Source organism: Vespula vulgaris, chromosome 12 (assembly GCF_905475345.1).
Source record: "Vespula vulgaris chromosome 12, iyVesVulg1.1, whole genome shotgun sequence".
Taxonomy (NCBI): Eukaryota; Metazoa; Arthropoda; class Insecta; order Hymenoptera; family Vespidae; genus Vespula; species Vespula vulgaris.
Window position 1 is genome coordinate 712,735 of NC_066597.1, and position 26,597 is coordinate 739,331.

General features: G+C 35.3%; 4 protein-coding genes across 19 annotated transcripts in view; 2 read left to right on the forward strand and 2 right to left on the reverse strand.

The window, feature by feature from the left end:
- LOC127068046 (beta-1,4-N-acetylgalactosaminyltransferase bre-4-like) overlaps window positions 1–7,044 on the forward strand; it is a 69,278-nt gene extending 62,234 nt beyond the window's left edge. For all 13 annotated transcript variants that reach the window (XM_051003663.1, XM_051003662.1, XM_051003665.1 and 10 more), the window contains 3 exons: window positions 3,095–3,278; window positions 3,716–3,934; window positions 4,402–7,044. In XM_051003663.1, coding sequence (XP_050859620.1) covers window positions 3,095–3,278; window positions 3,716–3,934; window positions 4,402–4,540 — 542 coding nt within the window. In that variant the 3' untranslated portion in view covers window positions 4,541–7,044. The remainder of the gene's footprint in view (window positions 1–3,094; window positions 3,279–3,715; window positions 3,935–4,401) is intronic.
- LOC127068194 (sperm flagellar protein 2-like) lies at window positions 4,749–13,987 on the reverse strand. The gene is made up of 5 exons (XM_051004008.1): window positions 11,023–13,987; window positions 9,304–10,923; window positions 8,118–9,204; window positions 7,665–7,970; window positions 4,749–7,457 (listed from the first exon to the last, which is right to left on the reverse strand). Exons 1-5 carry the CDS (start codon window positions 13,329–13,331, stop codon window positions 7,191–7,193), a joined length of 5,589 nt encoding a protein of 1,862 aa, XP_050859965.1. The 5' UTR covers window positions 13,332–13,987; the 3' UTR covers window positions 4,749–7,190.
- Window positions 13,988–14,526: 539 nt separating this feature from the next.
- Window positions 14,527–17,870, reverse strand: LOC127068030 (nuclear cap-binding protein subunit 3-like). 3 transcript variants are annotated; one of them, XM_051003610.1, is made up of 9 exons: window positions 17,675–17,870; window positions 17,058–17,190; window positions 16,702–16,856; window positions 16,462–16,613; window positions 16,010–16,390; window positions 15,511–15,911; window positions 15,243–15,395; window positions 14,896–15,164; window positions 14,527–14,808 (listed from the first exon to the last, which is right to left on the reverse strand). In XM_051003610.1, exons 2-9 carry the CDS (start codon window positions 17,172–17,174, stop codon window positions 14,664–14,666), a joined length of 1,773 nt encoding a protein of 590 aa, XP_050859567.1. In that variant the 5' UTR covers window positions 17,175–17,190; window positions 17,675–17,870; the 3' UTR covers window positions 14,527–14,663. The 3 variants fall into 3 exon arrangements, with proteins under 3 accessions (XP_050859567.1, XP_050859566.1, XP_050859568.1); XM_051003609.1 differs by lacking the exon at window positions 17,675–17,870 and having other exon boundaries at window positions 17,058–17,624; XM_051003611.1 differs by lacking the exon at window positions 17,675–17,870 and having other exon boundaries at window positions 16,702–16,892; window positions 17,058–17,185.
- Window positions 17,871–18,407: 537 nt separating this feature from the next.
- On the forward strand, window positions 18,408–26,353 carry LOC127068031 (solute carrier family 23 member 1). Of its 2 annotated transcripts, none has more exons than XM_051003613.1 (13): window positions 18,408–18,837; window positions 22,421–22,546; window positions 22,698–22,855; window positions 23,693–23,898; window positions 24,119–24,245; window positions 24,345–24,465; window positions 24,688–24,943; window positions 25,029–25,157; window positions 25,250–25,408; window positions 25,495–25,574; window positions 25,657–25,798; window positions 25,910–26,045; window positions 26,107–26,353. In XM_051003613.1, the coding sequence occupies exons 2-13, from the start codon at window positions 22,535–22,537 to the stop codon at window positions 26,186–26,188; spliced, it is 1,608 nt and encodes a 535-aa protein (XP_050859570.1). In that variant the 5' UTR covers window positions 18,408–18,837; window positions 22,421–22,534; the 3' UTR covers window positions 26,189–26,353. The 2 variants fall into 2 exon arrangements, with proteins under 2 accessions (XP_050859570.1, XP_050859569.1); XM_051003612.1 differs by lacking the exon at window positions 18,408–18,837 and adding an exon at window positions 19,425–20,148.
- The last annotated feature ends 244 nt before the right edge of the window (window positions 26,354–26,597 follow it).

The following is a 26,597-nucleotide window of genomic DNA, read 5'->3' on the forward strand; positions in this document are numbered from 1 at the left end:
ACGAAAAGTAATTACGTTTGAGGTACTCACGAACTCTTTCCACGACTTTTCTCCGAGTGGTATCTATATAATGTATAATTTATTTCTCTCCGTTCGATCGTTCGATTCTCTCAAGACGATGGGAATAGGGCTTCCTCCCTCGAAGGGAGAAGAAATCCATTGAGTCAATGATAATGAAGAGGTAAAGAGGAAGATATAGGGTCTTGCAAGAGGACAGAGAAATATCGAGATCCCTTTTGCTCTTTGTTATTTCGTTTTCTATCGTTTCGATAAATAAAATTCTATCAGATTTTCAATATGTGATAACGAACGTTATCATTTTTTCATTCTTTCTCTCAAACGCGCAATCGCTTTTCATCGATATTAAAAGCTATTCCTTTTCTCGTGTGTCTGATTCGAATGAAAATTCAAGCAGCGAGTGTTATATCGTTGCGTATCACGATTATTACAAAATTATAATTTCCCATGAAATAATTTCTATCCGTTAAATTCTATATCGAATCGGTCGAGTAATATCGAAGATATTAGTTATTACCCGGTTAGACTCCTGTCTATTAATAGGAATTTCAAGCAGCGCTATCGACGTTTATTTCCAATCGATAGAGATTGGACGAACTTGTTATTTCGTCAAAGAGGACATTCATTATAGATAGAGAGAGAAATATATATATAAAGAGAGAGAGAGAGAAAGAGAGAGAGAGAGAGAGAATGGCAGCTTTCAAATTAAATCGTGATAAATAATTAAAAATGTACAAAAGTTTGAATGTCGACAATAGAAATAGAGTTCGTAATTCGATCTTTTTCTTAGAGCACACGATTGACTTGTCCGTTTTGATCGTATATCCTCCAAAGCAAAGTTCTCGAGGCATCGTGTAACGAGCAGTTAGGGTAATACGAGAGCATAATAAGATAGAAGAGAAGAAGAAGAACAAGAAGAGAACGACTCCGGAGCCCTTTCCACTTGTTTTCTCGATTAGAATATTATTTCAACGTGTATTTCGTTACGCGAAGAGAAACCGGCTCTCTCATCTATGGTGAAGAGGAAGGATGCTGCTGTTGTTGCAGATATCTTTGCAAAACGAGTTTCCTCCTATACCGAAGCGACTTATGATTAACGAGCAAAACTCGTCTACTATGGAAATACGAAGATGATACCTGCTGCTTGGGAATAGATAAATGAAGAAGATGATTGGATAAAGGACGGAAGTATAAACGTAATGCAAAGGAAAGAGGGAGAGAAGAAAAGAATTTAACGTTAAATCAGCTGATTTATTAATTAAAAAGCGTTCTATTATCAACAACGTACATGGTAGTAACGAAAGGATTCGTTTGTTTTGGAAAAGTCGACGAAAATATCTCGCGTTTGTAATTCGTAATAAAATAAAAGAGTCAGGGGTTTTTATTTTCTTGTTTTCTTTCTTTTCTCTCTCTCTCTCTCTCTCTCTCTCTCTCTCTCTCTCTCTTTTTTGTTACATCCGGCGTAATTCATCATCGTCGCACGAGAATCTTTCTCCTTTATAGAAAAATCCATTTTTCTTGTGAAAAATAGAAATTCGACGAATTCAGGAAGAAGGAGAAAAGGATTTATGATGGAAACTTTCGATATTGCGTTAGATAAAATAGAGTTACTGTTGCTTTTCACGTATTACGAACGTTCTCTCTCTTTCTCTTCCTCCTTGGGATTACATAGTCGAGACCGTCCACGAAATCGATATATGTAAATCGATCGATTCTCCTGGGACATTTCCTATAGAGATAATACTCTTGTTTCGTCCGTTGAACTGGACGAACGAAAAATCGCACTGAGAAATGTATATACATAGATACATACATACACACACATATATATATACACACTTATGTATACTGTGTGTGTATGTACACACATATATACATGCATGCACGAAGAGAGAACTCTTCCTCTTTCGTCTTTTATCGCATCTTGTCTTGTCCGATCCATATAAATCTCTAGACTCGAGTATACCTACACCGAGATTTATTTTATATACACGCACGTTATGGATGGCTTTTAAAGGAGAAGACTCGAAAGGCGTGAATTATAGTTAGAGCGATCAAGCGTTAAAGACCCCTCTAACACTTTCTGTCGACTTTAAATCACCGAATAAAGTAGAAAAGAGAAACAGACATTAAGAAAAAAAAGAAAGAAAAAGGAGAACGTTGTTGTTCGCCAGTATATTAATTTTTATTGATAAGCAAATTAAATTGAAAAAAATATCTATGTATCTACATTTTTTTAACAGAGATTATATCATTAACAGATAATAATAATAAACTCTGTACAAATATTTTCTGTCCGAAATATATCTCTGAGTATATATAATTTATGAAAAAGAAAAAAAGAAAGAAAGAAAGAAAGAAAGAAAGGAAGTAGAAAGCACTCGAGCAAAGTTTTTGAGGTAGCTCTCTTCAGATATAGAGCGCGAAAGTGCTGGGAGTCTAACTGGGTCGATTAATCTCTCACGTAAGGGATGCTGCAAGCAGCACTTTGCACACACCGCGAAAGATCACCGTGGGTTGCTCGCCACCCTAACCTCTTTTTAGCCGCATCGTATCTACATACGATATATGGAACAAAACAAGGAGAAAAGCGTGGTTAGAGAGAAAGGGTCCAAGGAGAAAGAAACTTATCCGAAGCGCCTACACGGTTGCCCTACATTTCAATATCTTTCTCCCTCTCCTTCTCCCCCCACCCTCTCTCTCTCTTTCTTTCTATTTCTATTTCAGACTTTTGCACTTTTTCTCGTCGCATCAGTCCGAGCTCTCTATCTTCTCTATCCCTTTCTCTTATTTTAGAGCCGAGATAAAATGTGAGAAGTTTTAATTGAAGTTGGAACAGCTTTCTTTTTTTGTCCTTTCTTCTTTTTTCTTACTTCATCTTTTTCAATTTCTTTCAAGGACCGTGGAATTAAGATCCTTGGCCCTTATCCATCCATCCATCCATCCATTCATCCATTCATTCATCTTTCGAGAAATTTATTCTGTTTCTTTTTCCATCTTCTTCTCTTTTGTTTGTATTTGCTTTGTTTTTTCTTCCCCTTTAATTGACAAAGTGTTTTTGGTTCGTCGGTTACAGGCACCGGAGCGTTTAATCGAGCGATGCTGATGAACGTCGGTTACGTAGAGGCCTTGAAGGAGAGGACGTTCGATTGCTTCATTTTCCACGATGTCGATTTACTTCCGGAAGACGATAGAAATCTGTACACCTGCCCGGAACAACCCAGGCACATGTCCGTCGCCGTTGATAAGTTCAGATACAAGTATGATTTCTTTTCCGTTGCGATAAATAAATAAATATATATATATATATATATAAATTTTTCGGGATGTAGAACGAACAAATATGATTTAAAAGCAATTAATTCGGGTTTGCAATACCAAAACTATGAACGCAGAACGGAAGATAATTATTTCCGAACGATAGCAATTTCTCGTTGAATGGAGAGAAAATGGAAATTGTGATGCGGACGATAAATAATTATTACTGTAATTAATTAACGCACGTATCATTAACTCGTTCTATTATGTAGGATCGTAGAACGTTCTGTGTCGGTTCTTCTTCATTATCTCGAATTGATTTTTACTATATATATACATACACATACACACACATATATATATATATCTTTCACGTAGCGAAATTAGTCGAATAATGGAAAATTCAATTGAAATTTCATTTGAAATTTGATTTCTCGAGGCTCCCGTATGCCGATCTTTTCGGTGGTGTTTCGGCTATGTCCCGAGAACATTTTAAACTGGTGAACGGCTTCAGCAACGTCTTTTGGGGTTGGGGTGGCGAGGACGACGACATGGCAAATCGTATAAAGGCTCATGGTTTGCATATATCTCGTTATCCTGCTAACGTAGCTCGCTACAAGATGCTAACGCACAAGAAGGAGAAGGCTAATCCAAAGAGGTAAAAAAGAATCGACTAAACGAAATCGTTAATCTTATTTACGATATTTATTTCGAATTGATTTGTTAGGTTACACATTCGAATGCGACATTTACAATATTTACCCAATCTTTTCTTTGAATAATTTGCAGTGTATAGCGTAGAAAAATATTCAGCAGCAGTGTGTGTATGGTAAAGAAAGATCCGTCACCGGTGTTCCATTACAGTGTTCTTATGGTCTCTGCTCAAATCCGACCTCTTCCCCTTTCTAATATCAATCTACTATACACTACAGAAAAATCCATCCTCTTCCATTGTTGAAAAATCCATCGACTTCCATTATCGTGTCCGAGATACAAGTAAAACCGTCGACTAGAATATGACCATCGAGAAAAGAGGCACTTTTATCTGCTTTTTCTTCTTTCTCCTTTTTATTTTTTTTTCTTTTCTCTCCGTATATGTATTATTAAACGATGTATCATCCGTAGGTACGAGTTCCTGAGAACAGGGAAGAAGAGATTCGCGACGGATGGTCTAAGCAATCTTCAATACAAGCTGATCGATAAACAAAAGCCGAAATTGTATACGTGGCTTTTGGTACGACTGACACCACCGCAGCCTAGCTGATGGCTACCATGGATCGGTTGAAGGCTACGGGAACTTCTTCTCACGGCCTTCCAAAATGATATATACAGAGTCCGCTTTCTTTTTCAGAACGTTCCTTCCTTCTATTTTATGACAAAGGCCCGATAAAACTCGCACAGTGAGAGTCGAAGTATCCGTGAAGCGTGCGTTCTGTTGTATTCTTTTTTTTTCTTATTTCTTTTTTTTTCTCTTTTCTTTCTTTTTTTTTTCTTTTGAACGTTCTCTAAAGAAAAAGAGAGAGAATGAACAAGATGAAGAAGAGAGCGAAGACTTCGATCGGTATGTTTCGTAATACGAAAACGAACTTCCGCACTGTTGTTGTTGTTGTTTTCGATTGTATCCGGCGTGCGCGTTTAGATAACTCGCGTCTATTACTATTGGTTTCCCTTATAAATCGTAGCACCGTGAAGGGTGGCGACGAAGGGGAAACGTCATTGCGTGATATATTTTTATTCCTCATATTTTTTTATTGCAACGATAGGATAGCGAGTGCGATTAAAGATGTAACGAAAGAGTTGACGTGCCAAAGGAGAGAGTGAAAGTGAATCTAAGAAAGAAGAATGAGTATCGAGGAAGAGAGAGAGAGAGAGAGAGAGAGAGAGAGAGAGAGAGAGTGTGTGTGCATGAAATTTTTATTAAAGAGTGCTTGAACGACGGTGATTCGGTCGGACAAAAAATTTCTTAGAATTAAATAAAACAAGAAGTCGTTCACGTTATCTCTGGACCTCATTCCGAATCTTCCTCATTAGATTGAAAAAACAAGACAAAAAAAAACAAGAAAATAACAGAAGATAATACCACACACACACACACACAAAGACAAGAACACACAAAAAAGAAGAAACAACTTTTTCCAGCCGCGGAACGTCGTCTGTCTACTTAATTAAGCTATACGTTTAAATAACTTTAGGATACGCTTGGAAAAAGAATTTACTTAGCTTATAATTAATCGTTATATTATTATATATATATATATACACAGACACACACACTTCTATTTTGTTATATAAAAAAGTTTTGTAAACTCGCGAATGCAGTGTCCACCGATACCGTGGACGTTCGGTTTACGTCGTGTCGCTCGTTTGCACGAGATATCAATGAAATATAATATCAAATGAGATTAAAAAATAAAAAGAGGTAGAGGGTAGAGAAGAATAGAAAGAAAGAAAATAATGAAAAGGAATGAAGAAAAGCTTCCTTTTGGATCATCGACGCTTCCATTTTCCATGATTCACACGCAACGCGATCGAGAGGCAAAAATTCATCGCGTGAATTTACAAGTAATATATACGTACGTATATATTATAAGATATAATAGCAAACGCGTAAATATAATTATGAAGAAAAAAAAGGAGGAAGGAAGAGGAGAGCTATGGTATGAGAGAGGTAGAGCGCGGGCGCGTATGTAAGTATGTGTAAAAGACATTAATTAATGAACATTAAGTCATTCGCGTGCAGCTAATTGTTAAAGTGCATTCTTCTTATTCGGCGTGTATCATCTCGAACTTGTCTAGACCATGAAGTAAAAGAAACACAATATCTATAAAAATTTATCGACACAAACTGATATCCTTCGCGAGAGCTGAAATACCGTAGATCTCTTTGGATCGAAATAAAAAAAAAAAAAAAAAGGGAAAAAAGAAAAAAAGAAAAAGAAAAAATCTTTGACAGATTGATGTAGAATTTATTTTTGTATTTAGGGACGTTTATTTTCCTATCTCTCTTTTTCTCTTGTCTTTTATGTTATTGTTTATTGTTATGAGATTGTATATATATATACATTATACGAAATACGTATATACAATCTCTCTCTTTATTTTATTTATATAGATTATTAATGTATATATGTATAAATACGAAAAATATTAGAAAATATTTGTTGCGTTTAATTCTAATGAGAACGAAACTTTCGATTCGATCGTACGCTCATCAGCTCTTGCGGCTTTTCATCAAACGCGTGAAAACTAATATCGATCAGCAAAAACGAAATAGCGATTAAATCCAAATACGATGTAAGTTAAATTGCTAAGTATTTATATAAACGTAAGCAATTCTTTGAGATATACGAGACAAGACGTATTTAACGTAAACGCAGTTACATACCACGTATGAACAGAAAAACGTATCGTCGTTCACATCGCCAATTTATTATTAAAATACAATTTATTAAAAACGAGTAATATTATAAAGAAAAAAAAAGAAAAAGAAAAAAAAATACGCAAGAGACGAACACGAGGATCATCGTCGATTCTAATGATCGCCATTGGCGAATTTCTGTTCCTCCTATTTATTTCGCAAATATCAACAAAAAAAAAGGAAAAGAAAAAAGTAGAAGAAGAAGAAGTAGAGAAAGAAGTAGATTGTGTTCGGTTCGTAATTTGAACGTAGAAAGTATGTATACATCCTCGTGTACGTAAGTTCTTGCCTTTTCTCATCTCAATTTTATGCGCGTGATGTAATAGAAGAATAAATTCTGTTAAAAAGAACGATATGTAGATACATCGAATCGTATTAATGTTCTTCGAATTTATTTACAATAGGTAAAGGAGCAAAAAAAAAAAAAGAAAAGAAGAGAGAAAAAGAAATGAAAGGAAAAAGAAACGAGAAATAACAATAATGAGTTTACGAGGAGTCAAAGATTCCTTTCCCGTTCCTCCGTTATTATTTCAGAAAGCAGATTACCGAGATGTTTAACAACGAACTTGCTCGTACTTTCCAACAATTCCGTGACGAAGTCATGATTCAAGAAACGATGCGACAAAACCAAGTCTTTGTCGTTTGAGAGTTCTTCGTCGTAAAGATCGTCGTAAACGTCACGCAGTAATTGACGAAGAGATTTCTTCGTTTGAAAGAGATCAGGTTGGGAAGCGTGCCACGGTAAGGTAGCCGATAAAACTGCCTACAAAGTGAATTCATTCAATCGTTTCAACGAGATAATCAACGAGAAAATAATGAAAAATTCCTATTCTCCGATCTCGAATATACTTCCATCGTCACATCTTGTACAATGTTAAAGATTAAAATGATTCGATGCGAAGATTCGCTTGATGTAAAATGGCGTCTATATAAAAATCGTGATATAATTATTGATTTGTTCTTAGTTTACCATGCAAACATGGAACGGTAGCCAATAAACCGGCCCTCTTTCGATTCGTTCTTCAAATTCCTGATAACTCTCCAACGTTATTATACTGGAAGAAGTTCGAAGATCGTTGCTTTTGTCGACTGTCGAATCGAAGATTTGCTCCATATTCGGTATACCGTGAAGTAACTCCGAGATATCGATCTCGCCGGATCCATCGATCTTCTGGATTATCAGTCGACGCGGTAACGTGTATTCGTTTGTTTCTTCCGTTATTGTCACGCCTGCTACAGCACTTTCAACGAGGAAATTCGTTATCTCTTTCGCTACCTTAACGAACAAATTGTTCGATCGATGATTAACCGATAGGCGTAACTACCGTTATTTGATATCAATCAACGATATTAGAAATGAACTTTTCTCAAGTCCAACTGCAATTTGTTGTTAATTAAAAAATTATTTGTTAATTAAGATTACCTGAATCGCTTCTTCGCGCAAAAGCTGTCTCGTAGATTCCAATTGGGCGATATATCGTTTCTCTTCGAGTATCTTCTCGACGTACTTCTCTCCCTCCTCGAAGTCCGTGCACACTTCGGTTCCGATAGCTAACGAGAGTGCCTTTCCAAGTCCCACGCGAGGATCCTCGTCCTTGCAAAAGGCCAAGAGCAAAGCGGTATAATTGACCGAGTATCGATCGATCAAATACATCTGACAAAGCAACTCTTTCGCCAACATGAGTCTCAAAGCCTCCTCGGCATCCCTCTGGACCATTATCTTCTCCTCCTCGTCCTCTAATAGAACATCGTCATTGATTCCCCTGTTAATTCTCAAGGAACGCACGTAATCCATTGCCTTTTCCGGGATAATAGTACCCAACAATTTCTCAGGATTAACGAAATCCTTCTCTTCTGCGAATAACTCTTCGAACGTTCTTTGAAAGTCATCGAATAGGATGTGTTCGACGTCCGATGAAATATCGTCGGTATACTTGAAGAACCACAATGGTACGAAACGATATTGATCTTTCGTCACGGTCTCTTGCAATTCCGAATCTAACGTTCTAAATCTATTGCGAGCAGATAGAATATCTTCCTGAGTTGCCGTAGGAAGGTCCATTGCGTAGATGAGGAATTCGCGCCAATCGACGTACTCGCAACGACCGAAGATATTCTCCACGAGTTTCGATACGTCGCAAGAACGTAAGAGTTGCCAACACGTGGGAACCAGCATCGATCCAAAACCGTCTTCTTCCTCCTTGTTGTAAGATATCATGTCTTGAAGAACGTAGACGAGAGATCGTTCGGGCAACGTCCCGCTCGGTGCGATTATTCTAAAGACGTTCATAAGGCGACCCAACTGAGAGATCGTGAATAGAGAGGGTTTCACGGTCTCCCTCGTTAATGTCGGCGTTGGCTCGGGTTTCGTTGGGAACATCAAAACGTTGGGGCTCACGTAGAAATTTTCACCGTCTAAAACTAGTTCCTCTTGAATCGGTTTCTCCTCTTCGATGGCGAAACAAAAGACTTTTATCATATCGTCCACGCTGTTCTTCTCTTTCCTGTATCTGTGTGTGTGTGTGTGTGTGTAAAAAAAACAACTTTATACTCGTCGAACATAAAAAAAATATTGTTTCCCTCTTTTCTTTTTTTTGTTTCAACGATACCTGTCGACTATTCGTTCGTAGATCCGATGAAAGACGAATCTCATCGTGTCGAGGAGAAAAGTAACGTCAGCTTCGGCGGCGGCCAAGATTACCTTCAACCTGAACCTCATTCGATTGATCTCGAAGAGAGTAGCGTATCGCCATTCTTGAAAAAGATCCTGACCTCTGCTCGTCAATCTCCCAACGATAGTGTCCGCCGAAAGTTCGCTCTTTCTCCACGTTCTTTCGCCGACCAACATATTCTCTTCCCTCTTCAACGCGTCATTGACGATCGTTGCGTTGAATTCTAAAAAATGTTTAACGTAATTAACGTTGTCGAAGATCGCTTTGTAAACGGCGTTCTCGGTTGGATCGAAATCTGTCGCGTCCTCGACGTTGACGAATAAATTCGTGATCTCGCGAGTGAAATCGTTCGGATCCATGACGGGCTTGGCACGATCGAATCTCTCGGAGCCCGTTCTCGATTCCTTTTTATTCTTTTTATCTCTCTCTTTGTGAGGATGAAACGCGTTACTCGGGACGTCGGTTAGCTCATCCTTCTGCGCTATCTCCGCGTGCATCTTCAGCCTGTCGAGTAGAATTTTCGATAATCTCGATTCTCGAATCGGCTTTTGAAGCATGCTCGTGTAATAATCTTGAACGATTTGAAGAGTATCGACGGATCGATCGATCTCCGCCTGAAGAATCGATATGTATATGTTGACGAGAATCACGGCCTCGACGTCGACCCAACGTTCTTGAATGATTTTCTGACGTTCCTCTTCGGCCTCCGACCTCTTCGAATCACATATATCCCAGAGATGAGTTTGGAAGTCGGTTAGACGACAGTGCAATTCGCATTTAACTTCCTCGTCGTCCCTGATGTCCTGGCTTATATCATTGAACGAACGTTGAAAATTTTCCAAGAGATTCTGCTTGGTGTCGGGTCTCTCGATAAATTTCTTGAGGTTTCTCATTACGAAATCCTTGTACGGTACGATAGCCGAGGAGTGCGTTCTCCTTAAAGAGAAAATTTCTATCAGATCGACGATGTAAATCTCTTCCACGTTTTCCCAAAGAGTAGCCAGGGCGTCGAGCAATATCGGACTCTGTGGAAAATCTATCCATTGCCATCCGTCCTCTCCGGGTTTCGGTGCTCGAGGAGCATCGACGTCGTCCTCTTTGGATCCGTCGTCCGTTTCCATTTCCCCCTTCTCTTCTTCGTCCTCCGTCTCCTTCGAGCCGATCGTCGACTGGGATAGAAGCTGCCTAGCCACCGACTTCTTCTTGAGGAATATCTTGCTTTCCCAATCTTTATCTTCCTCCAACGACGTGACAATGTTCCCGAAGAGCTCCACGGAAGGTATCCTCGGCATCGATTTTTCCCCGATCACGAGCCTCGCAATTTTCTTCATGGTCTGGATGTCGAAGTAATCGTAATAGACGACGTACGCGACGCTCCGATCGGCGTAAAACTCGTCAAGAGCGGTCGCGTGCTCGGACAAGACTTCCACCAGCTTGTTCGGGTCTACGTCGAGATTCTTCGGCTTTGGTATCGCTCTGACGTAAGCCGTCACAAAGGTCGACGTCGAGGTGCATGCCTCTTTCTTCTCGATCGGATTTGGCAAAAGTTTCGACTGCCTGCAAACGTCGTATCGTGTTAAGATGTGACATTCCTTTCGCCATTTGTACGCATCGATGTTTCTTATTCGACGTTTATATTATAGTGTCAATGATTGCCTGTATATAGCGTATTCGTCGATTTCGGTATCCTCGTAAACTATCCTCGGTAAAATCGGATCGATCTCCTCGATGTTAACGTTATCGAAGTTCACGGTAGTGGGATCCGGTGGAATTTTACGACCTGTTAAAGCGAATTCCAAACGAGCCATCTGATCGTAACTGTTTGGATAATCGATCAACGCCCATCCTTTGACCTCGCTGAGACTCTTGAGATACTCCAAGAGTATCCGCGTGCTCAGCTCGTTCGAAATTGGCTGACCAAGGGTGAGAAATTCGTAGGTCCATTTTCCAACGAAGGCGGCATTGCTCAAGATAGGATCGACGTCGTCGTAAGGTATCACTCGTGGCGTCTGAGTCTCCTTCTCTTCCAAACCTTCCTTTCCTTTCTCGTTTTCCTCTTTAGGCTTCGGCGACCGAAGCGTTTTTCTCGATCGAGCCGTATGCGTGGTCTTCCTCGAATCCTCGGACTTGCGTTTCGAGACGGTCGATTCCCTCAAAATGTCCTCGGTAGCTCGAAGGATGTTCGCGTCGATGTATCTCACGTCCAACATCTCCTCCTTGTACTGCAGCAAGCAGTAGTTAATGGCATCCTCCATCGATATCAAACGAATCCCGCTCTTGTTCAATAACATCCGAATGGGATTGTACAAACGTTTCTCCACGACACCCAAAATTATGGCGGCGGTCTTGACCTCGGGTATCGGAGCTTCCAAAGGGCCAATCGGGTACGGATAAACGAACTCTAAGAGCCGATGAACGATGTATCCCAAGACGAGTTCGCCCAACTTCAAGATCTCTTCGACCTCGGGTTCTATCGTAGGTACGTAGTCGTCCCAAGGTGATTGCAACTTGTGATAACTCTCGAAATTAGCCTCGTTCAAAGCCTCTTCCCTGTCTATTCGCGAACGAATAATTTCTTCGATCTCCTCCTCCCTCTCATCCTGTTCGCCTTTGGGAAATTCGTCCTCGAAAATTTCGAATATGGGCTGACATTTTATGAACAACGTCTTCCACTCCTTCCAAATGACCTTCGGCACGTAACCTTCGTTGGAGCTTCGAAATTCGGCTACCTTCAACGCGACGTCGACCAGATCTTGAACGGTTTCCCGACAGATGCGTTCGTGTTTCTCGCGTAATTTTTTAAATTTCTCCTTAAGAATCCTCCGATGTAGTTCGAACAATCTCTGAAACTCGTTGTCAAGGTCTTCCCATTCCCAATCGAGTTCCTCTCGCGTCCGTACCTTTTCCGTTCGGATTTTGTTCTCCTTGGCATCCATTATCAACTCTTGCACGATCTTTCTGTTCTCGGTTATGATATTTTTGTGATTACGTATCTCCAACAATTTAGTTATCATTTGCTTCTCGTAGTGGCTATGGTCCAACGCCCGACGAGCGAGTACCTCGTCGAAAATCGTCTCTTGCTTGTCCGACAACGCTTTCCAAAGTTCGGAGAGCAGCATACTCTGCATTCTTGATTTCACGGCATTCTCGACGTTCTCTTTTCTTTTGCGATTTTTCAACCACGTTACGTAAGCCTTTGCAGCCTCGGGATCCTCGGCGGTTGCCTCGATTTCGTCGAACTCCTTATCGGACAGGCAAGGATCATACGTTACAGGTTTGGTTGATTTGATGCGATGCTTCTGAGCAAAATCGTCCATCTCTTTCAAAAAATCGTCTCCCTTCATCGTGTCGCAAAATACTTTCGGAAGGACAGGTTTGTCGATATCGATCTCCTTCGATGGTTTCTTCTTCAAGCTCTCTAGCTTCTTCATCTCTCTTCTACAAGATCTTAATACGTCTTGGAACTTGTTACGATGCCATTTTATCGTGCTGGTAGCTTCTTTTAGAGGCTTCGAGAGAGGATGGTCGAGTGGCTTGTACGGAGGAGGTTTTTCTTCGATGGATATCATGTCGAATTTACTTGAGGTAGGAATGTACTTTTCTCGTTCTTTTTGCAACGTGATAAAGTACAAACTGTCCTTGCCCTCTAAGCAGAGATATACTTTGTAGAATAATTGTAGACTCGTGGTGCCCTTGCCACAGCTGATATCGTTGATACATTCGTCGGTACAGTCGACTCCGATGAAATGTAACCAAACGCGCAAATGTTTCAAGTTTACTCTACATAGAGCAGGATCCTTCGTCCGAATGATCGTATTCAATTGATCGTAATTGATGATCCCGTAAGTGTGAAGAATTTCGGCCAACAGATTACCGTCCCTCGTGTAATTTCCAAACAATTCCGGCGTTAGATCTATCAACACTCCTAATCTCTTTCTAAACCAATCTTTCAACACTTCGCCCATCACTTTTATTTCCAAGAATTTGTTTTCTCTATTCTATACCGATCCAAACGGGATCTTCGCAGAGGAAATACGATATTTCGATATTTCGCTAAAAGTAAAATGCGGTGAACTGTTAACTAGTTCGTAGACGAATAATCGATTTGTAAGTATCGATGAATCGATCGATATTACGATGTGGAACGGAATAGTTGCAATTTTACGCAAGTTCTTTTGTGAGAAACATTCGATAAAAAGATGAGCGTATCTCCAAGTTTTTCCAACCGCAATGATAAATTTTCTCTTTAGCGTAGCTGTTAATACGGACGCTATAATGGAAGGCGACAGTACCGGCTATAGCGCAGACGCTATATTGGAAGCCGACGGTACCGGTCATGGCGCAGACACTGTAATGGAAGGCGACGATACTGGTTATAACGTAGCGACACAAATGGAAAACGACGGTTTTCTTTCTGTACCGAGGACGTCGAACAGGACGGATACAGATTTAATACACACATTGCGTTCAGAAATATGTACAGAAGATTATTTATTTGATTATTAACAATATTCAATTTCTCTTCACTTTGTCGTAAATAATTCGATATTTGACTCACCAGCAAAATACTAGTTCACTTTCAAAGAAGTGAACAGTGAACACAAAATTTAATTTTTATCCAGAGAAGTTGTCAATGGACGAATAATAAAATTAAAAAACTAATAGTTTTTTGTTCTTACATTCTCGTAGTAACAGGATAATTAAGCGTACAAAAAATAAAATAATATTAACGTTTGTCAGTTAAAATGAAAGAATGGATAAAAATTAATAATTGACCAGTGTTTTTTATTGTAGGATCTTGGAAGAAATGGTCACCTTTTATAAATGTTCAAGGAAGATTTATGGCAATGGCACTAATGATATAGTGCTGTTACTCGTATCTAATTAATTAATATATACATAAATGGGGATAAAAGTTTTAGTACAAATAGGATTCTATGAATGAACATTATTTACTAATAATAGCTATAAATATATATATATATGTGTGTGTATGTATCTGTATGCATGTGTGTGTATATATAAATACACAGACACATATATCTCAAATAGTTCATTAACATTCAAGTGATCACTGTATCGTACACCAGAATCAGATAATTTTCGAATATATATATTGACACGAATCTTTCTTTTTTTTCTTCTTTTTTTGGTTTTTTCTTTCTTTTTTTTTTTTTTTATTTTATTTTCTTATCACAATACACAATCCCCTTTAGTTCGATATAGTATAGTTTAAAAATCTTCAATTTCATAAAGACAGTTCTAAAAAATCACAGATCCGCAAATGCAATTGATGATCACTTAATATCGTTTCCATCCTCTGTATATTTGTCATTTTTCACTTCTATCCTTAATTGCGAACGTCCTCTCGTATGATTTCCAATACGCGAACGTAGATCGCCACTTTTTAATGTATCTCTTAAATCTCGACCTCTTGATTGTCTGCAAATAATTAATGATTGATAATACAATTAGTTGTACAGAATGTTTCAAATAGAAGGATCTGTTGTCTCTTTTTCTCTCGCTCACCTTTCCTTCAAACTACTGCTGTTAATTACACTTTTTACATTATTTAATCTCGTCCACACAGTGGACGCAACACGTGGCTTATGTTGTACCACTTTGATCACGCTGCCTTTAGGACCTTGTACTTCTTTTGCCTCTACATCGCTATCTTCGCTATCGATCTCATTCTCTTCCCTTTCTTCGCCCTCTGTATTTTCCTCTTCCGTTTCTTGCCATTCGCCCTCTTCTTTCTCTTCTACTTGAGTATCCTCTACGATTTCACCATCTTCTTCCTATCATTGAAAAGATTAATACATGTCTAATCGATCGTTAAAAAAATACTTGCGTAATTAAAGTAACTTTTAAATTACCTCGGAATCGCTAGCTTTTGTAGAATTCAATCTTGTAGCGTTTCTATTTGTAACAACTACTTGTATTGCATCACGATATTGCGTCGGTTTGACTGGTCTACTACCAAGTCTCGACCGTAAATCATTTCCGCTTGACATACTATTTAATAACATCTACACATTCATTAAAAAGAAATAGATAAATGAATAAATAAATAAATAGTAAAGCACAGTTTTAAAACGAAGGAATTGTCAAAATAAAAATTAGATTAGTATAGATAACACATACCTGAGTTTTGAGTTTAGCACGTCTTTTATGAATCTTCTTCTCTTCGTCATCCGCATGCATTCGCATACGTAACACTTTACTTCTTTTGCACCAATCTTCTTCGCTATCGCTGTCGTTACCACTGCTGTTACTTTCTTCGACACGCGTCATATTTTTAGAAGGAAATTTAATGCCTAGTCTTTCCTTTATATTTCGTCCTTGATCCTTGTAATCATTTTTTAAAATAAAATCATTTTCTACAGAGTCATTAATTCCCCATGACTCGGACAAAGCACCCCAAGGATTTTTCATGCGTTTCCTAGATGTACTATCCTCTTCTCTCTCTTCCGACACTTTTTTTCTACTTTGTTTAATTTGTTTGTACAGACGTTTACGAGATTCCGTCAATATCCCTTTTATTCCTATAGTCATTAAAAAAAAAGCATTGTTACGATTCAATATTACAACCGAGTTATTACGTAATACACACGAGTGTATATATATATACACACGATACTACCTCCAAAATTAGGATTCCCATATTTTTTATAATATTCGCTCATCTTCTCTGCGTTTGGTTGTTTCTTATCAGATCTAGTAGCAAATCGTAAAAAAATGCCTCTAGACTTGGGATAATCAATACCTTTTCTCCATATACCAGGAGGTAAAGGATAATCAATATCTTTTATATTTATTTCATTTGTATCTTTTTTTCCTTTGATCTCCTTATCGGATAAGCTGTCATGTTTAACTTCTATGATGCAGTCTTCATCGGGGACACTATCTATCATATCTGCATTACTTTTATTGCTTTGCAGTTTATCATTAACACCTACAATACGTTTTGATAAACCTAACATGGCTCTAGCTGCCGACGCATTGTCCAGCCATACTACGTTACCTACGAGAAAATTAATATTTAAAATATAAGCCATAGGTCTACAAAATACGTATAAAGAAAAGAGTATATACATGACACATCGTTTATCCATTCGATAGATGCCGGAGCATAGTCTTCAAAATATTTAAAAACGTCTTTCGTGCTCATTTCTTTGGTTCCTCTCATGTGTATCACATTCAATCTAATATTCCTTGTATTCTCATTATCTTCGCCTATGCCCATGCTAATACGTAATAGAAAAAAATTATTAATACGATATATAACTTATCATCTGTTATTACCTATTAACAAAGAAAATACCTAAACTTTACCTCGTATATAAATCTTGTTCGTAATTGGATAAAAAACTTTTGGGCAATCCAAAACGCTTAGCTCTCTCCTCCATTTTCAACTTTTCTTCTTTACTAAATATGTCGATACCGGTCGTAAACGTTCCGGCACGATTTTCATAACGGCTTTCAAGAAACTAAAATTTTATACGGCATGGATGTAAACGCGTTCGCTTATAGATAGAATAAATAGAAACAATAATAGTAATAAACAATATAAGTAGCAATAATAATAAACAATATAAATAGAAACAATAATATCGATTAAACTTAGTAAATCATGGCTTGCAAATCTGTGTGTTTTTCTAAGCCACGAATAAAGAAAAGTTCTCGTTTACCTCTGAGATATTTGAATTATTCGGATGATTCAGTTTCGCGTTGGTTTCCAAAGAATCACTCGTTCTGGATTCTTGTTCCAGTAGTATTTCCTCAATGGGTTCTTCAATCATCTCCATGTTATACACAGTGAACCTTTTTTATATTTAGTAGCATATAACTCAACTCGTTAAGTATACAAAGATCTCGTTAGACGATATGCACAATAAATAATCCATGCAACATGCGAAACAAGCGAATTAAATAAGTAAATAGGTTATGATTTACACAAATAAGAAGAACCACAAACTATGACGAAGCGACGCGTATTATTCGCCATTAAAATGGACAACCATAAACGACAATCGTTGGAATAGATCAACCGTTAGGAAAAAATTTCTTTCTACGAAATTGTATTATCGACGGAGAAAATAGTCCATTGATGTGTGTTCATTTATTCGTATATTTATTTATTTATTTTTTTAGACATTAACAGTAATCGTTTCTCAATAATCTATGCACTTTATATCTCATTGTAATCGTGTATTTATAGTTGAGAATGATTAACGAAATAGACAAATAAACTTATCCTGATGTATATGTATAAAGAAGAAAAAAAAAAAATAATAAAAATACTCACGATAGAACGAACGGGGGAAGGATTATTATCGATTTGGATTGAAATAAAAAAGAAAGATTGGAAATGTAAACGATGCAAGCAAGCCCTTAGTCTACTCGACGACTTATAAAATCAGTCTCTCATGATTCTAAACGTTCTCGTTCTTTCGAAGATACTTTCATAAAATATATCGAGTTTTTAATACTGGTAATTAATTTAATTAATTAATATCGATTACGCATACATACACACACACACATATATATATAATACGTATTATCAGTTATCGGTCGATAAAGTAGAATACTGCTGAAAAAAATAAAATACGTATGCACGCGTTACATCGTGATATTTAATCGAGATAACAGTTTTTATTAATATTCTTATATATATATAAATATAATCGTTGCATTGTTTAAATTTATTAATACTTTATTTATATCGAGAATAGAGGATCATCATCGGCAAATTTTCACTTGTTAGGATAGATGCACACTGGATGTTATTTTGCGACGTAATTGATAGAAAAATTATAACGCGAGTATCATCGAGCTAATGGTTGCATGTAATTATTTTTATCCTATATATTGCTACATAATTGTTTTATATTGATCTTTTCTATTTTTGGCGTTTTTACTATATCATAGTTTCGATCTATTTCCACCGATGGTAAAGTCGTATTACATTGTACTGAATTACCAACAAAAATTTTTACGACGTTATGATCGTATACATCGAACTTTTTCGTTATTGTATTTATTAAGTGACGACAGGAGGAAAAAATTGATCGTGTAACGAAGATTAGGCAGAGTATAAAAAATTGAAAGATACTAATCAAAATCGTCGTTTTACGTAGTAGAAAATTGTTATAATATCATATACATCTATTATTTTGTAACACCGAGTGATTTGCGAACATTTACTGCATCTCTTTTTTTTTTTTTGTAGTAGTAATTAATTGTACGTTCGAGTGTCTACTAGGAGTGTCATCGAGAAATAAACCACGCACACATGCGCGTTTAATTACTTTATCTTGAAAAACCGGTTTGTTTGATGCTTAACTTTCGAATGTTTAATATTGAAAGATAATTTAAAACATTGTTGGAAATGAAGAATTGTTTTTACGAATTCAACCTGGATTTCTTCAAGAAATTCGTGATACGCAAAGGAGACGATAAAAAGAGGTTTGTTTCTTTTTTTTTTTTCGTATGAGGATTCGTTCCTTAAAAACATCAATTAAAAATATTAATAGAATGTACGTAGATTTACGTAATCCAGTCTGTTAGAAATTATACTCTATTCTATTTTCTTATCGGTCCTTCCATTTGCCAGACTGATTCGTAATTGTTGAAAATATTTCTTGAGTCAACGTAAACAGAATAATAGGTTATTTTTTTGCATGATACTATATAATTTATATTTCGAAGGACCAAATACGTTTTTTCTATTCGATAATTTTTAATTACTCGTTTTACTTCTACTTTTTCTTTCATTTCTTTCTTTCTTTCTTCTTTTTTTTTTTTGTTTTTAATTTTTCTAAATGGATCACCGTTTTAACAAGGTTATTATAAATTGATGCAATTCTAGATAACATTCTTGATACTTATCTTTATGACACTAGTTATACAAAAGGACTTAGTTCATACATATTAATTTACATTACACGTCACATCAACATATGTTCATTTTTATTATGATAATTGTTTTATAAATATAACGTGTGTGCTTTTGGCAACGATCAAGACGTTTAACTTCCACTTGCCAACGTGCGAAACAGAAAAGTAGAAGGGAAAGAACGCAACGGATCATAGAAAGATGTTTCGACGTTTACGATTTGTCGATTATATTGTTTAGAAAAATAATTAGAAAGAGAAAAAAATACCGACCGATCGACAGATAGACAAACAGACAGACAAAGTGAAAAGGAGAGGGAAGAAAGAGGAAAAAAAAAGTGTATTCAGTGAAAACGTTTGTTTTATTTAAGATAGGAGACGTTTGTATTCGATCTTTTCGAAAATGTCGAAATATTTCATTCTGACGAAGACGTGCTTAACGGGCATTTAGTGATATATCAAGGCGCGATCATTTCTATTGGCACAGTACGCTTTTAGCTTCAGATTAAGAAGGAACTACTTACTTACGGCGCATTGCAAAACGATCGAACGAGATCTATATATATATTTTTTTTTTACTTTGTATTATATATTCGCATATTATTAACTTTATATATGTCTATATATTCATATACGTGTATGTGTATTCCTCTCTCTCTCTCTCTCTCTCTCTTTTTCTCTCTTTCTCTCTTTCTTTCTCCGTGTTATATAATATAGTTTAAGACATTTAATTGAAGTGTTCGAAAAAAGAAGGAAATACAATCGACGATAAGAAAGTGTAATTTCCGTTGTTGACATTGATCAGGCAAAGTTGTTGATTCGTTGTTTCGTTATTATCATCTTGTCAATATGAAACAAAACGGAATACCATTGAACGAAATAGTAAGTAAATTTAATTAACGAAAGTTAATAGTGAAAGCTAACAGTGAAGTTAACCTAACATATATTTTCTTTTGTTTTTGAATACTTTAACATAATTGTAAGACGAAGCAATTAATAAGTATAATTCTTTTGGATTACCGACGTAATCAATTATCGTTTTTATGATTATTGGTACGATTAAGATAAATCAGCATTCTCGATCCTTCGAAGGTTTATATATCTTTTTATCGTTCGTTCATTTTCAAGAAAAACAATGCTTATTTATTTTTTTGTATTTTATTGTTCTTTCCGTCGAACCTTTTATTCTTATCAGTAAATTGCCCGGTGCATGTTTAAACGGTGTAGTGATAGGATGTAACGATATACTCGTGCAATTTTTCGCTTAAGTATACTGTTTACGACGTTAAAAAATAAACGTTCTATAGGGTAGTTTATGATTAATCTGATTTTTTTTATATGATTGTAGATTGTATATAATACAACTGTAATGGCTTTATAATATTTAGAAAAATAATTTTTCCAGAGATAATCCTATGCTATCTTCTAATCTTCTTTACTTTTTGATAATAAATTTGATTCAGATTATATCTTATGAATATAGAATAAAATCGAAGACAAAACAAAATGTTAAAGTTAAATTCTTCTTGGGCTCTTACATAAATTCATATCTTGAAGACAAATAGAAAATTTTTAATGTATTTTTAGATTTTTTTAATAGGTTTGTTATGTCCGTATATTCGTCCAGAACATCCGTTTGTGGCGTCTCAGATAAATCAATTTTACTGTTTGAAAATCTTTAGACGGTAAGACATGCACTTCGTTCAATTAAATTCTCCCAATGTCACAGGGCAATGCTTTCAATTAAACGTATCACGTGAATATATATCTCGACGTTACACGCTTCCAGTTCATTTACATTTTCAATGAGTCCCAAATTGTACGTTGCGCGATGAATCAATCGAACTTTCTGATATATTAATCGAATTTTTGAAATTTTTTATCGAGAAAAAATCTCTTGATATTTTATTTTTTAATTAATTACTTGCTTGACGGAAAATACTCTTCTTACGATCTAATTGGCTATTACAAAAGCGTTCTCAAAGTTAATATACGTGTGTATATATTTCTTAATAATTCATCGTCGCATCGATCTACATAATAACGATCTAATCTAATGTAAAAGTATTATGATATATTATATTATAATAAGATATATCTAACAAAGATAAGTCTAACATTAAATCGATCTAACACAAAGTGTTAATTCCAATTATATTAGTAATTGTTGTTAGTATGAGGAGCCAATAAAAGTAATTTTTCTCGGAACATTCTTGGAACTGTATGTAATTGTATAGATAAATCAGAAAATTTAAGCATTACGTGTGACGGTATAATCGTTTTCCTTAATTGTGTTTATTCAAAGTGATTACAATTAGATCGTAATTATAGTGCGATGTATATCGTATAATAGCATAGTAATCAATTTTCCGGCATGAGGAAGGATTTGATAGAACGAATAGAAAATAGAAACGACGAATTCGATTTTCTATAAAATATTTGCTTGTTTTTCGTCAGACTTTTTATTGATTTTAAACATTTTTTTTTCTTCTTGGAACATCGTAGTTACTCGGGATTAAAAATTTATTCTTCGTCGTCGTCATCATCAGGACCACATTTATACTCTTATTATACCAAAAGAACGATAAACAAATTCGTACGAATTTTTGTTTGTTTTATTTTCTTTTTTTCTGGCCTTGCTTTTAACATATTCAAATATATCGAGCTATTTTTTATATATTTTTTTTTAGCGAGGAATAAAGCTTTAAAATGTTGCTTCCATGGAGACTTTACGCTTAATATGACAAATGCGGCCTTGATTATGGTTATCATCATCATCATCATCAAATTAATTTATGCCGAGAGCGATATCTTAACGGTTTAAAAAAAAAAAGGGATATATAGTCTGTAATATAATTTTCTTACGTAATCTCGTTCGAAGTGGTATATTTTTTATTGCTGTAAATGAACGATCACGCGTACCAGGGAATAGTAATCCGGTTGCAACGAGGAGAAAAAATTATCATATATTAAAAGATCGAGGAAAAAAATTAGTATTTTCTTTTTCTTTTCATCTTGTTTCTGTTTTTTTCTTTTTTCTTTCTCTCCCTCTCTCTCTCTTTTTTTTTCTTTTTTTTTTAAGAAAATTTTTATCTCCCTCTAATATAAGTCTAATATTCGTTTTATAACGTTTTACTTTACGACTTTGTTTTAGGACTTGGAAAATTCCACGATACCTAATACTGAGGAAATAACAATTTCCAAGAACAGAGGAGCTGATATTACTTATGGCATCGACGATGTACCACCGTGGTATTTGTGCTTTTTTATGGCACTTCAGGTATTATTATTATTATTATTATTATTATTATTATTATTATTACTATTTTTTTTTACAAATATTAGCAACGTTTCAAACCCGTCTGAAAAATTTTTGAGGCGTTACTAAAAAAAAAAGATTTCGTATAAACGTTTCATAAAAATTTTTTTAGCATTACTTGACCATGATTGGTGCCATCGTTTCGATTCCCTTCATCCTAACGCCAGCACTTTGCATGGCAGAAGATGACCCTGCCAGAAGTTACATAATCTCAACGATGATCTTTGTAACTGGTCTTGTCACTCTTTTACAAACTACAATAGGATGCAGGTGATGATATTATCAACGATCATCTCACAACTTTCCTTATCTCTCATATGTTAATTATCAACTTGCTGTGTACACATCAGCAACAGATTAAATTAATGATTAATTATACTCATAAATTATTATTAATCAATGATCGTTATCAGCTCTTTCATAAGAATCTTATCATATCGTGGTCGATCATTCAAAAATTTATTTACTTTGTAGAAAAATTGGATTTTAGTTCTTTTGTATGAAATAGTTATTCTGATAATAATTATATAGATTATATAAAAAGTCGTATTTAAAAATAGACATGTATATATTCTTTCAATGTTAACTTGAAAATTGATTTATTCATTAAACATGTCGATAAATAGTTGTTTGCATAAAACGCTTACAAATTCTATATCTATCATAAATGTATAAGAGATATTTACATTTAACGATTCTCGAGCAGAGAGCTACAATCTATTGCATTGAATGAATCGTTATTGTAAAAAAAAAAAAAAAAATAAAAAAGAAGATATTATATATACAGCAAGCTTTAAGTAAAAAAGAAAAAACGAGTATTAGCTTTGACTATTATCTTCAATAAAATTTGAATAATAAAAAGCTGAGCGTACAAGTTATTGTTCTAACAGTTTCTAATCATAGATTGAAGTACTTAAAATATACGGTAGAGAATCTTTGTTCATAATTTATATTGACGTTTATAATCACTATCGATAAAAATATTGTAAGTTATTCCATACCAAGAGGAAAGAAATGAAAATCGAATTGTAATTGCATTCATTTTCATTATTGAATATTTGATAAGTTTGTAATTTATTTATTGTTTTTTATTATATCTTGTCGCAGATTACCTTTGGTACAAGGTGGTACTATATCATTTTTAGTACCCACCCTTGCTATATTGAGTCTACCACAATGGAAATGTCCAGCGCCAGAAATTTTGGAAACAATGTCTCACGAAAATCGTACAGAGTTATGGCAAATTCGTATGAGAGAATTATCTGGTGCAATCGCGATATCCGCATTGTTTCAAGTTATCGTTGGATTTGGAGGTAACGATCGAGCATTCGTGATACAAAATAAACAGATCCATACGAACGTAGGAAATTCCGCATTAAATATAATTAACATTAATTAACATTAAGAATCTTATCCTTGATCTTTTTTTTTCTTTTTTTTTTTTTGTGAAAGAAAATTAACCGCAATTTAATCAAATTGTAAATGTAAGTATAAGATTTAAATCGAATATATGAATTTTCGTTTGTCCGATAGGAATCATCGGATACATGTTAAAATTTATAACTCCTTTAACGATCGTACCGACCGTTTCATTGGTCGGATTATCTCTCTTCGAGAATGCTGCGGAAGCTGCATCGAAACATTGGGGTATCGCTGCTGGGTATAAATCTATATGTTTCTTTCTACTTAAGTAATAATGTGGATAATAAAGGGTATCTTCGATGATGAAGTTTTTTAATAAAATTTCTTCTCTTTACAGAACGATACTAATGCTCACGATGTACTCGCAAGTATTGATCAATGTACCTGTACCGATAGTAATGTATCGCAAGGGCCATGGATTACAAGTCATTTGGTTCGAATTATTTAAATTATTTCCTGTAAGTTACGTCATACAATTTTAACGTTGTACATTTTATGATTCAGACGAAAATGAGAAAATACGTCGTTGTACGCTTTAACGATGAATTTTACGATGTTACCCGTGCTCTTTCATGCATATCGATCGTTTCTAAAACGATCATAAATTCCCATCCATAATTATCATTTTCATCGGCAATTATCTATAGATCTTCTCATATTAATAACGATGTTATTCGTAGGTACTACTGACGATCGTAGTAATGTGGATTATCTGTACGATTTTAACGGTCACCGATACTCTGCCTGTTGGTCATCCTGCTAGATCCGATAGTAAAATTAAAATTATCAGTGATTCTCCATGGTTTAGAATCCCATATCCTGGTCAGTGGGGAATACCTACGGTTAGCCTATCAGGTGTCCTTGGAATGTTAGCAGGTGTTTTAGCATGTACAGTTGAATCTATCAGTTATTATCCTACTACTTCTAGAATGTGTGGTAAGAATTATGTACTTAATTATATCAACAAATCCGCATATGTATATTAACATAAATAATTAATAAAGAAATAATGAATATATAGGTGCTCCACCTCCACCAGTTCATGCTATTAATCGAGGAATAGGAATAGAAGGCTTTGGAACGATGTTGGCTGGCCTTTGGGGCAGTGGCAATGGTACAAATACGTTCGGTGAAAATGTTGGCACCATAGGTACACTCTCGTCCGCTTTATCAGCTTCATTTGTTAAAGTTCGCATTGACAGAACTATCATTCAAAATAATGTATTCTTTCGTTTCGATTAGGTGTAACGAAAGTAGGAAGCCGTAGAGTCATACAATGGGCTTGTGGACTGATGATTTTACAAGGTCTAATTAGCAAATTTGGTGCGGTATTTATTATCATACCAGAACCAATCGTTGGTGGAATATTTTGTGTCATGTTTGGAATGATATGCGCATTCGGTACGATTTAATAACGTTTTATCTTTAGCTGAGCCTCTGTTCAACAACCTTTCGAAACAGTTCATTTTTCTTTTTTCCATTCATAGGTCTCTCGGCTTTGCAATATGTAAATTTGAACTCTTCGAGGAATTTATATATTCTAGGATTTTCTATCTTTTTTCCTATGGTCAGTGCTAATAATCATTACAGTTATTTTTTTGAAGATGTCAATCCGATTTCGAATAAATGTGATCTCCTTTAATATTTAGGTACTATCCAAATGGATGATAAAACACGCAAATGTAATAAATACGGGCAATGATATCGTTGATGGTGTTATCACAGTATTATTAAGTACAACTATTTTAGTTGGTGGTGTGATTGGTTGTTTATTAGATAATATAATACCAGGTAAAGTAGATTGAATTGAAATTGTATGATATTTCATAGGAATCAACTTTGTGTATATATATATATATATATATATATATATATATATATATTGTTTCAATCAAAATTAAGGTACTGACGAGGAACGAGGTTTACTAGCTTGGTCGAAAGAGATGGAATTAAATGTCGAAACGTCGGATGAAAAACAAGGCGAGGAATACGTACCGAATACATTTGATTTTCCCATTGGAATGCAATTATTAAGAAGGTAACATTTAAATTTTAATAATAGCAAAATCAAACGTATAAACGAATATTTTATATCTTAGATGGAAATGGACGTCTTACTTACCATTTTCACCAACCTATAAGCCAAGATCTGGTATGTGTAGGTGTAGTACAAAAAAATAAATATATGCATTTAGGTATATATTATAAAAAAGATTTGTAAGAATATGTTTGTTATCGTATTATAGATTAGAATAAAGATTAGAAATATTATTTTTATTAATTGTGTATATTGCATAAGAAATGTGCATTCGTAAGATTTAATAATAAATTAATCCACACCGAAAATACGTTCGATGACAATACATGACAAGAACAATGAAATTGTATACACGTTATTTGTATTACATTGTAATTGTATACACGTATTATTTAAGTTTATTTTGTAAAAAAAAACTACATTAACATAAATTACGAATATAAAAAGTGTCCCCTTTAGATTTTTTTTTGTGATATGATCTTAAAGCACGGTTTTCATAGCGACCGTAACACAAATTTTCATTCTTCTGATTGGTGAATACAATAATGGAAG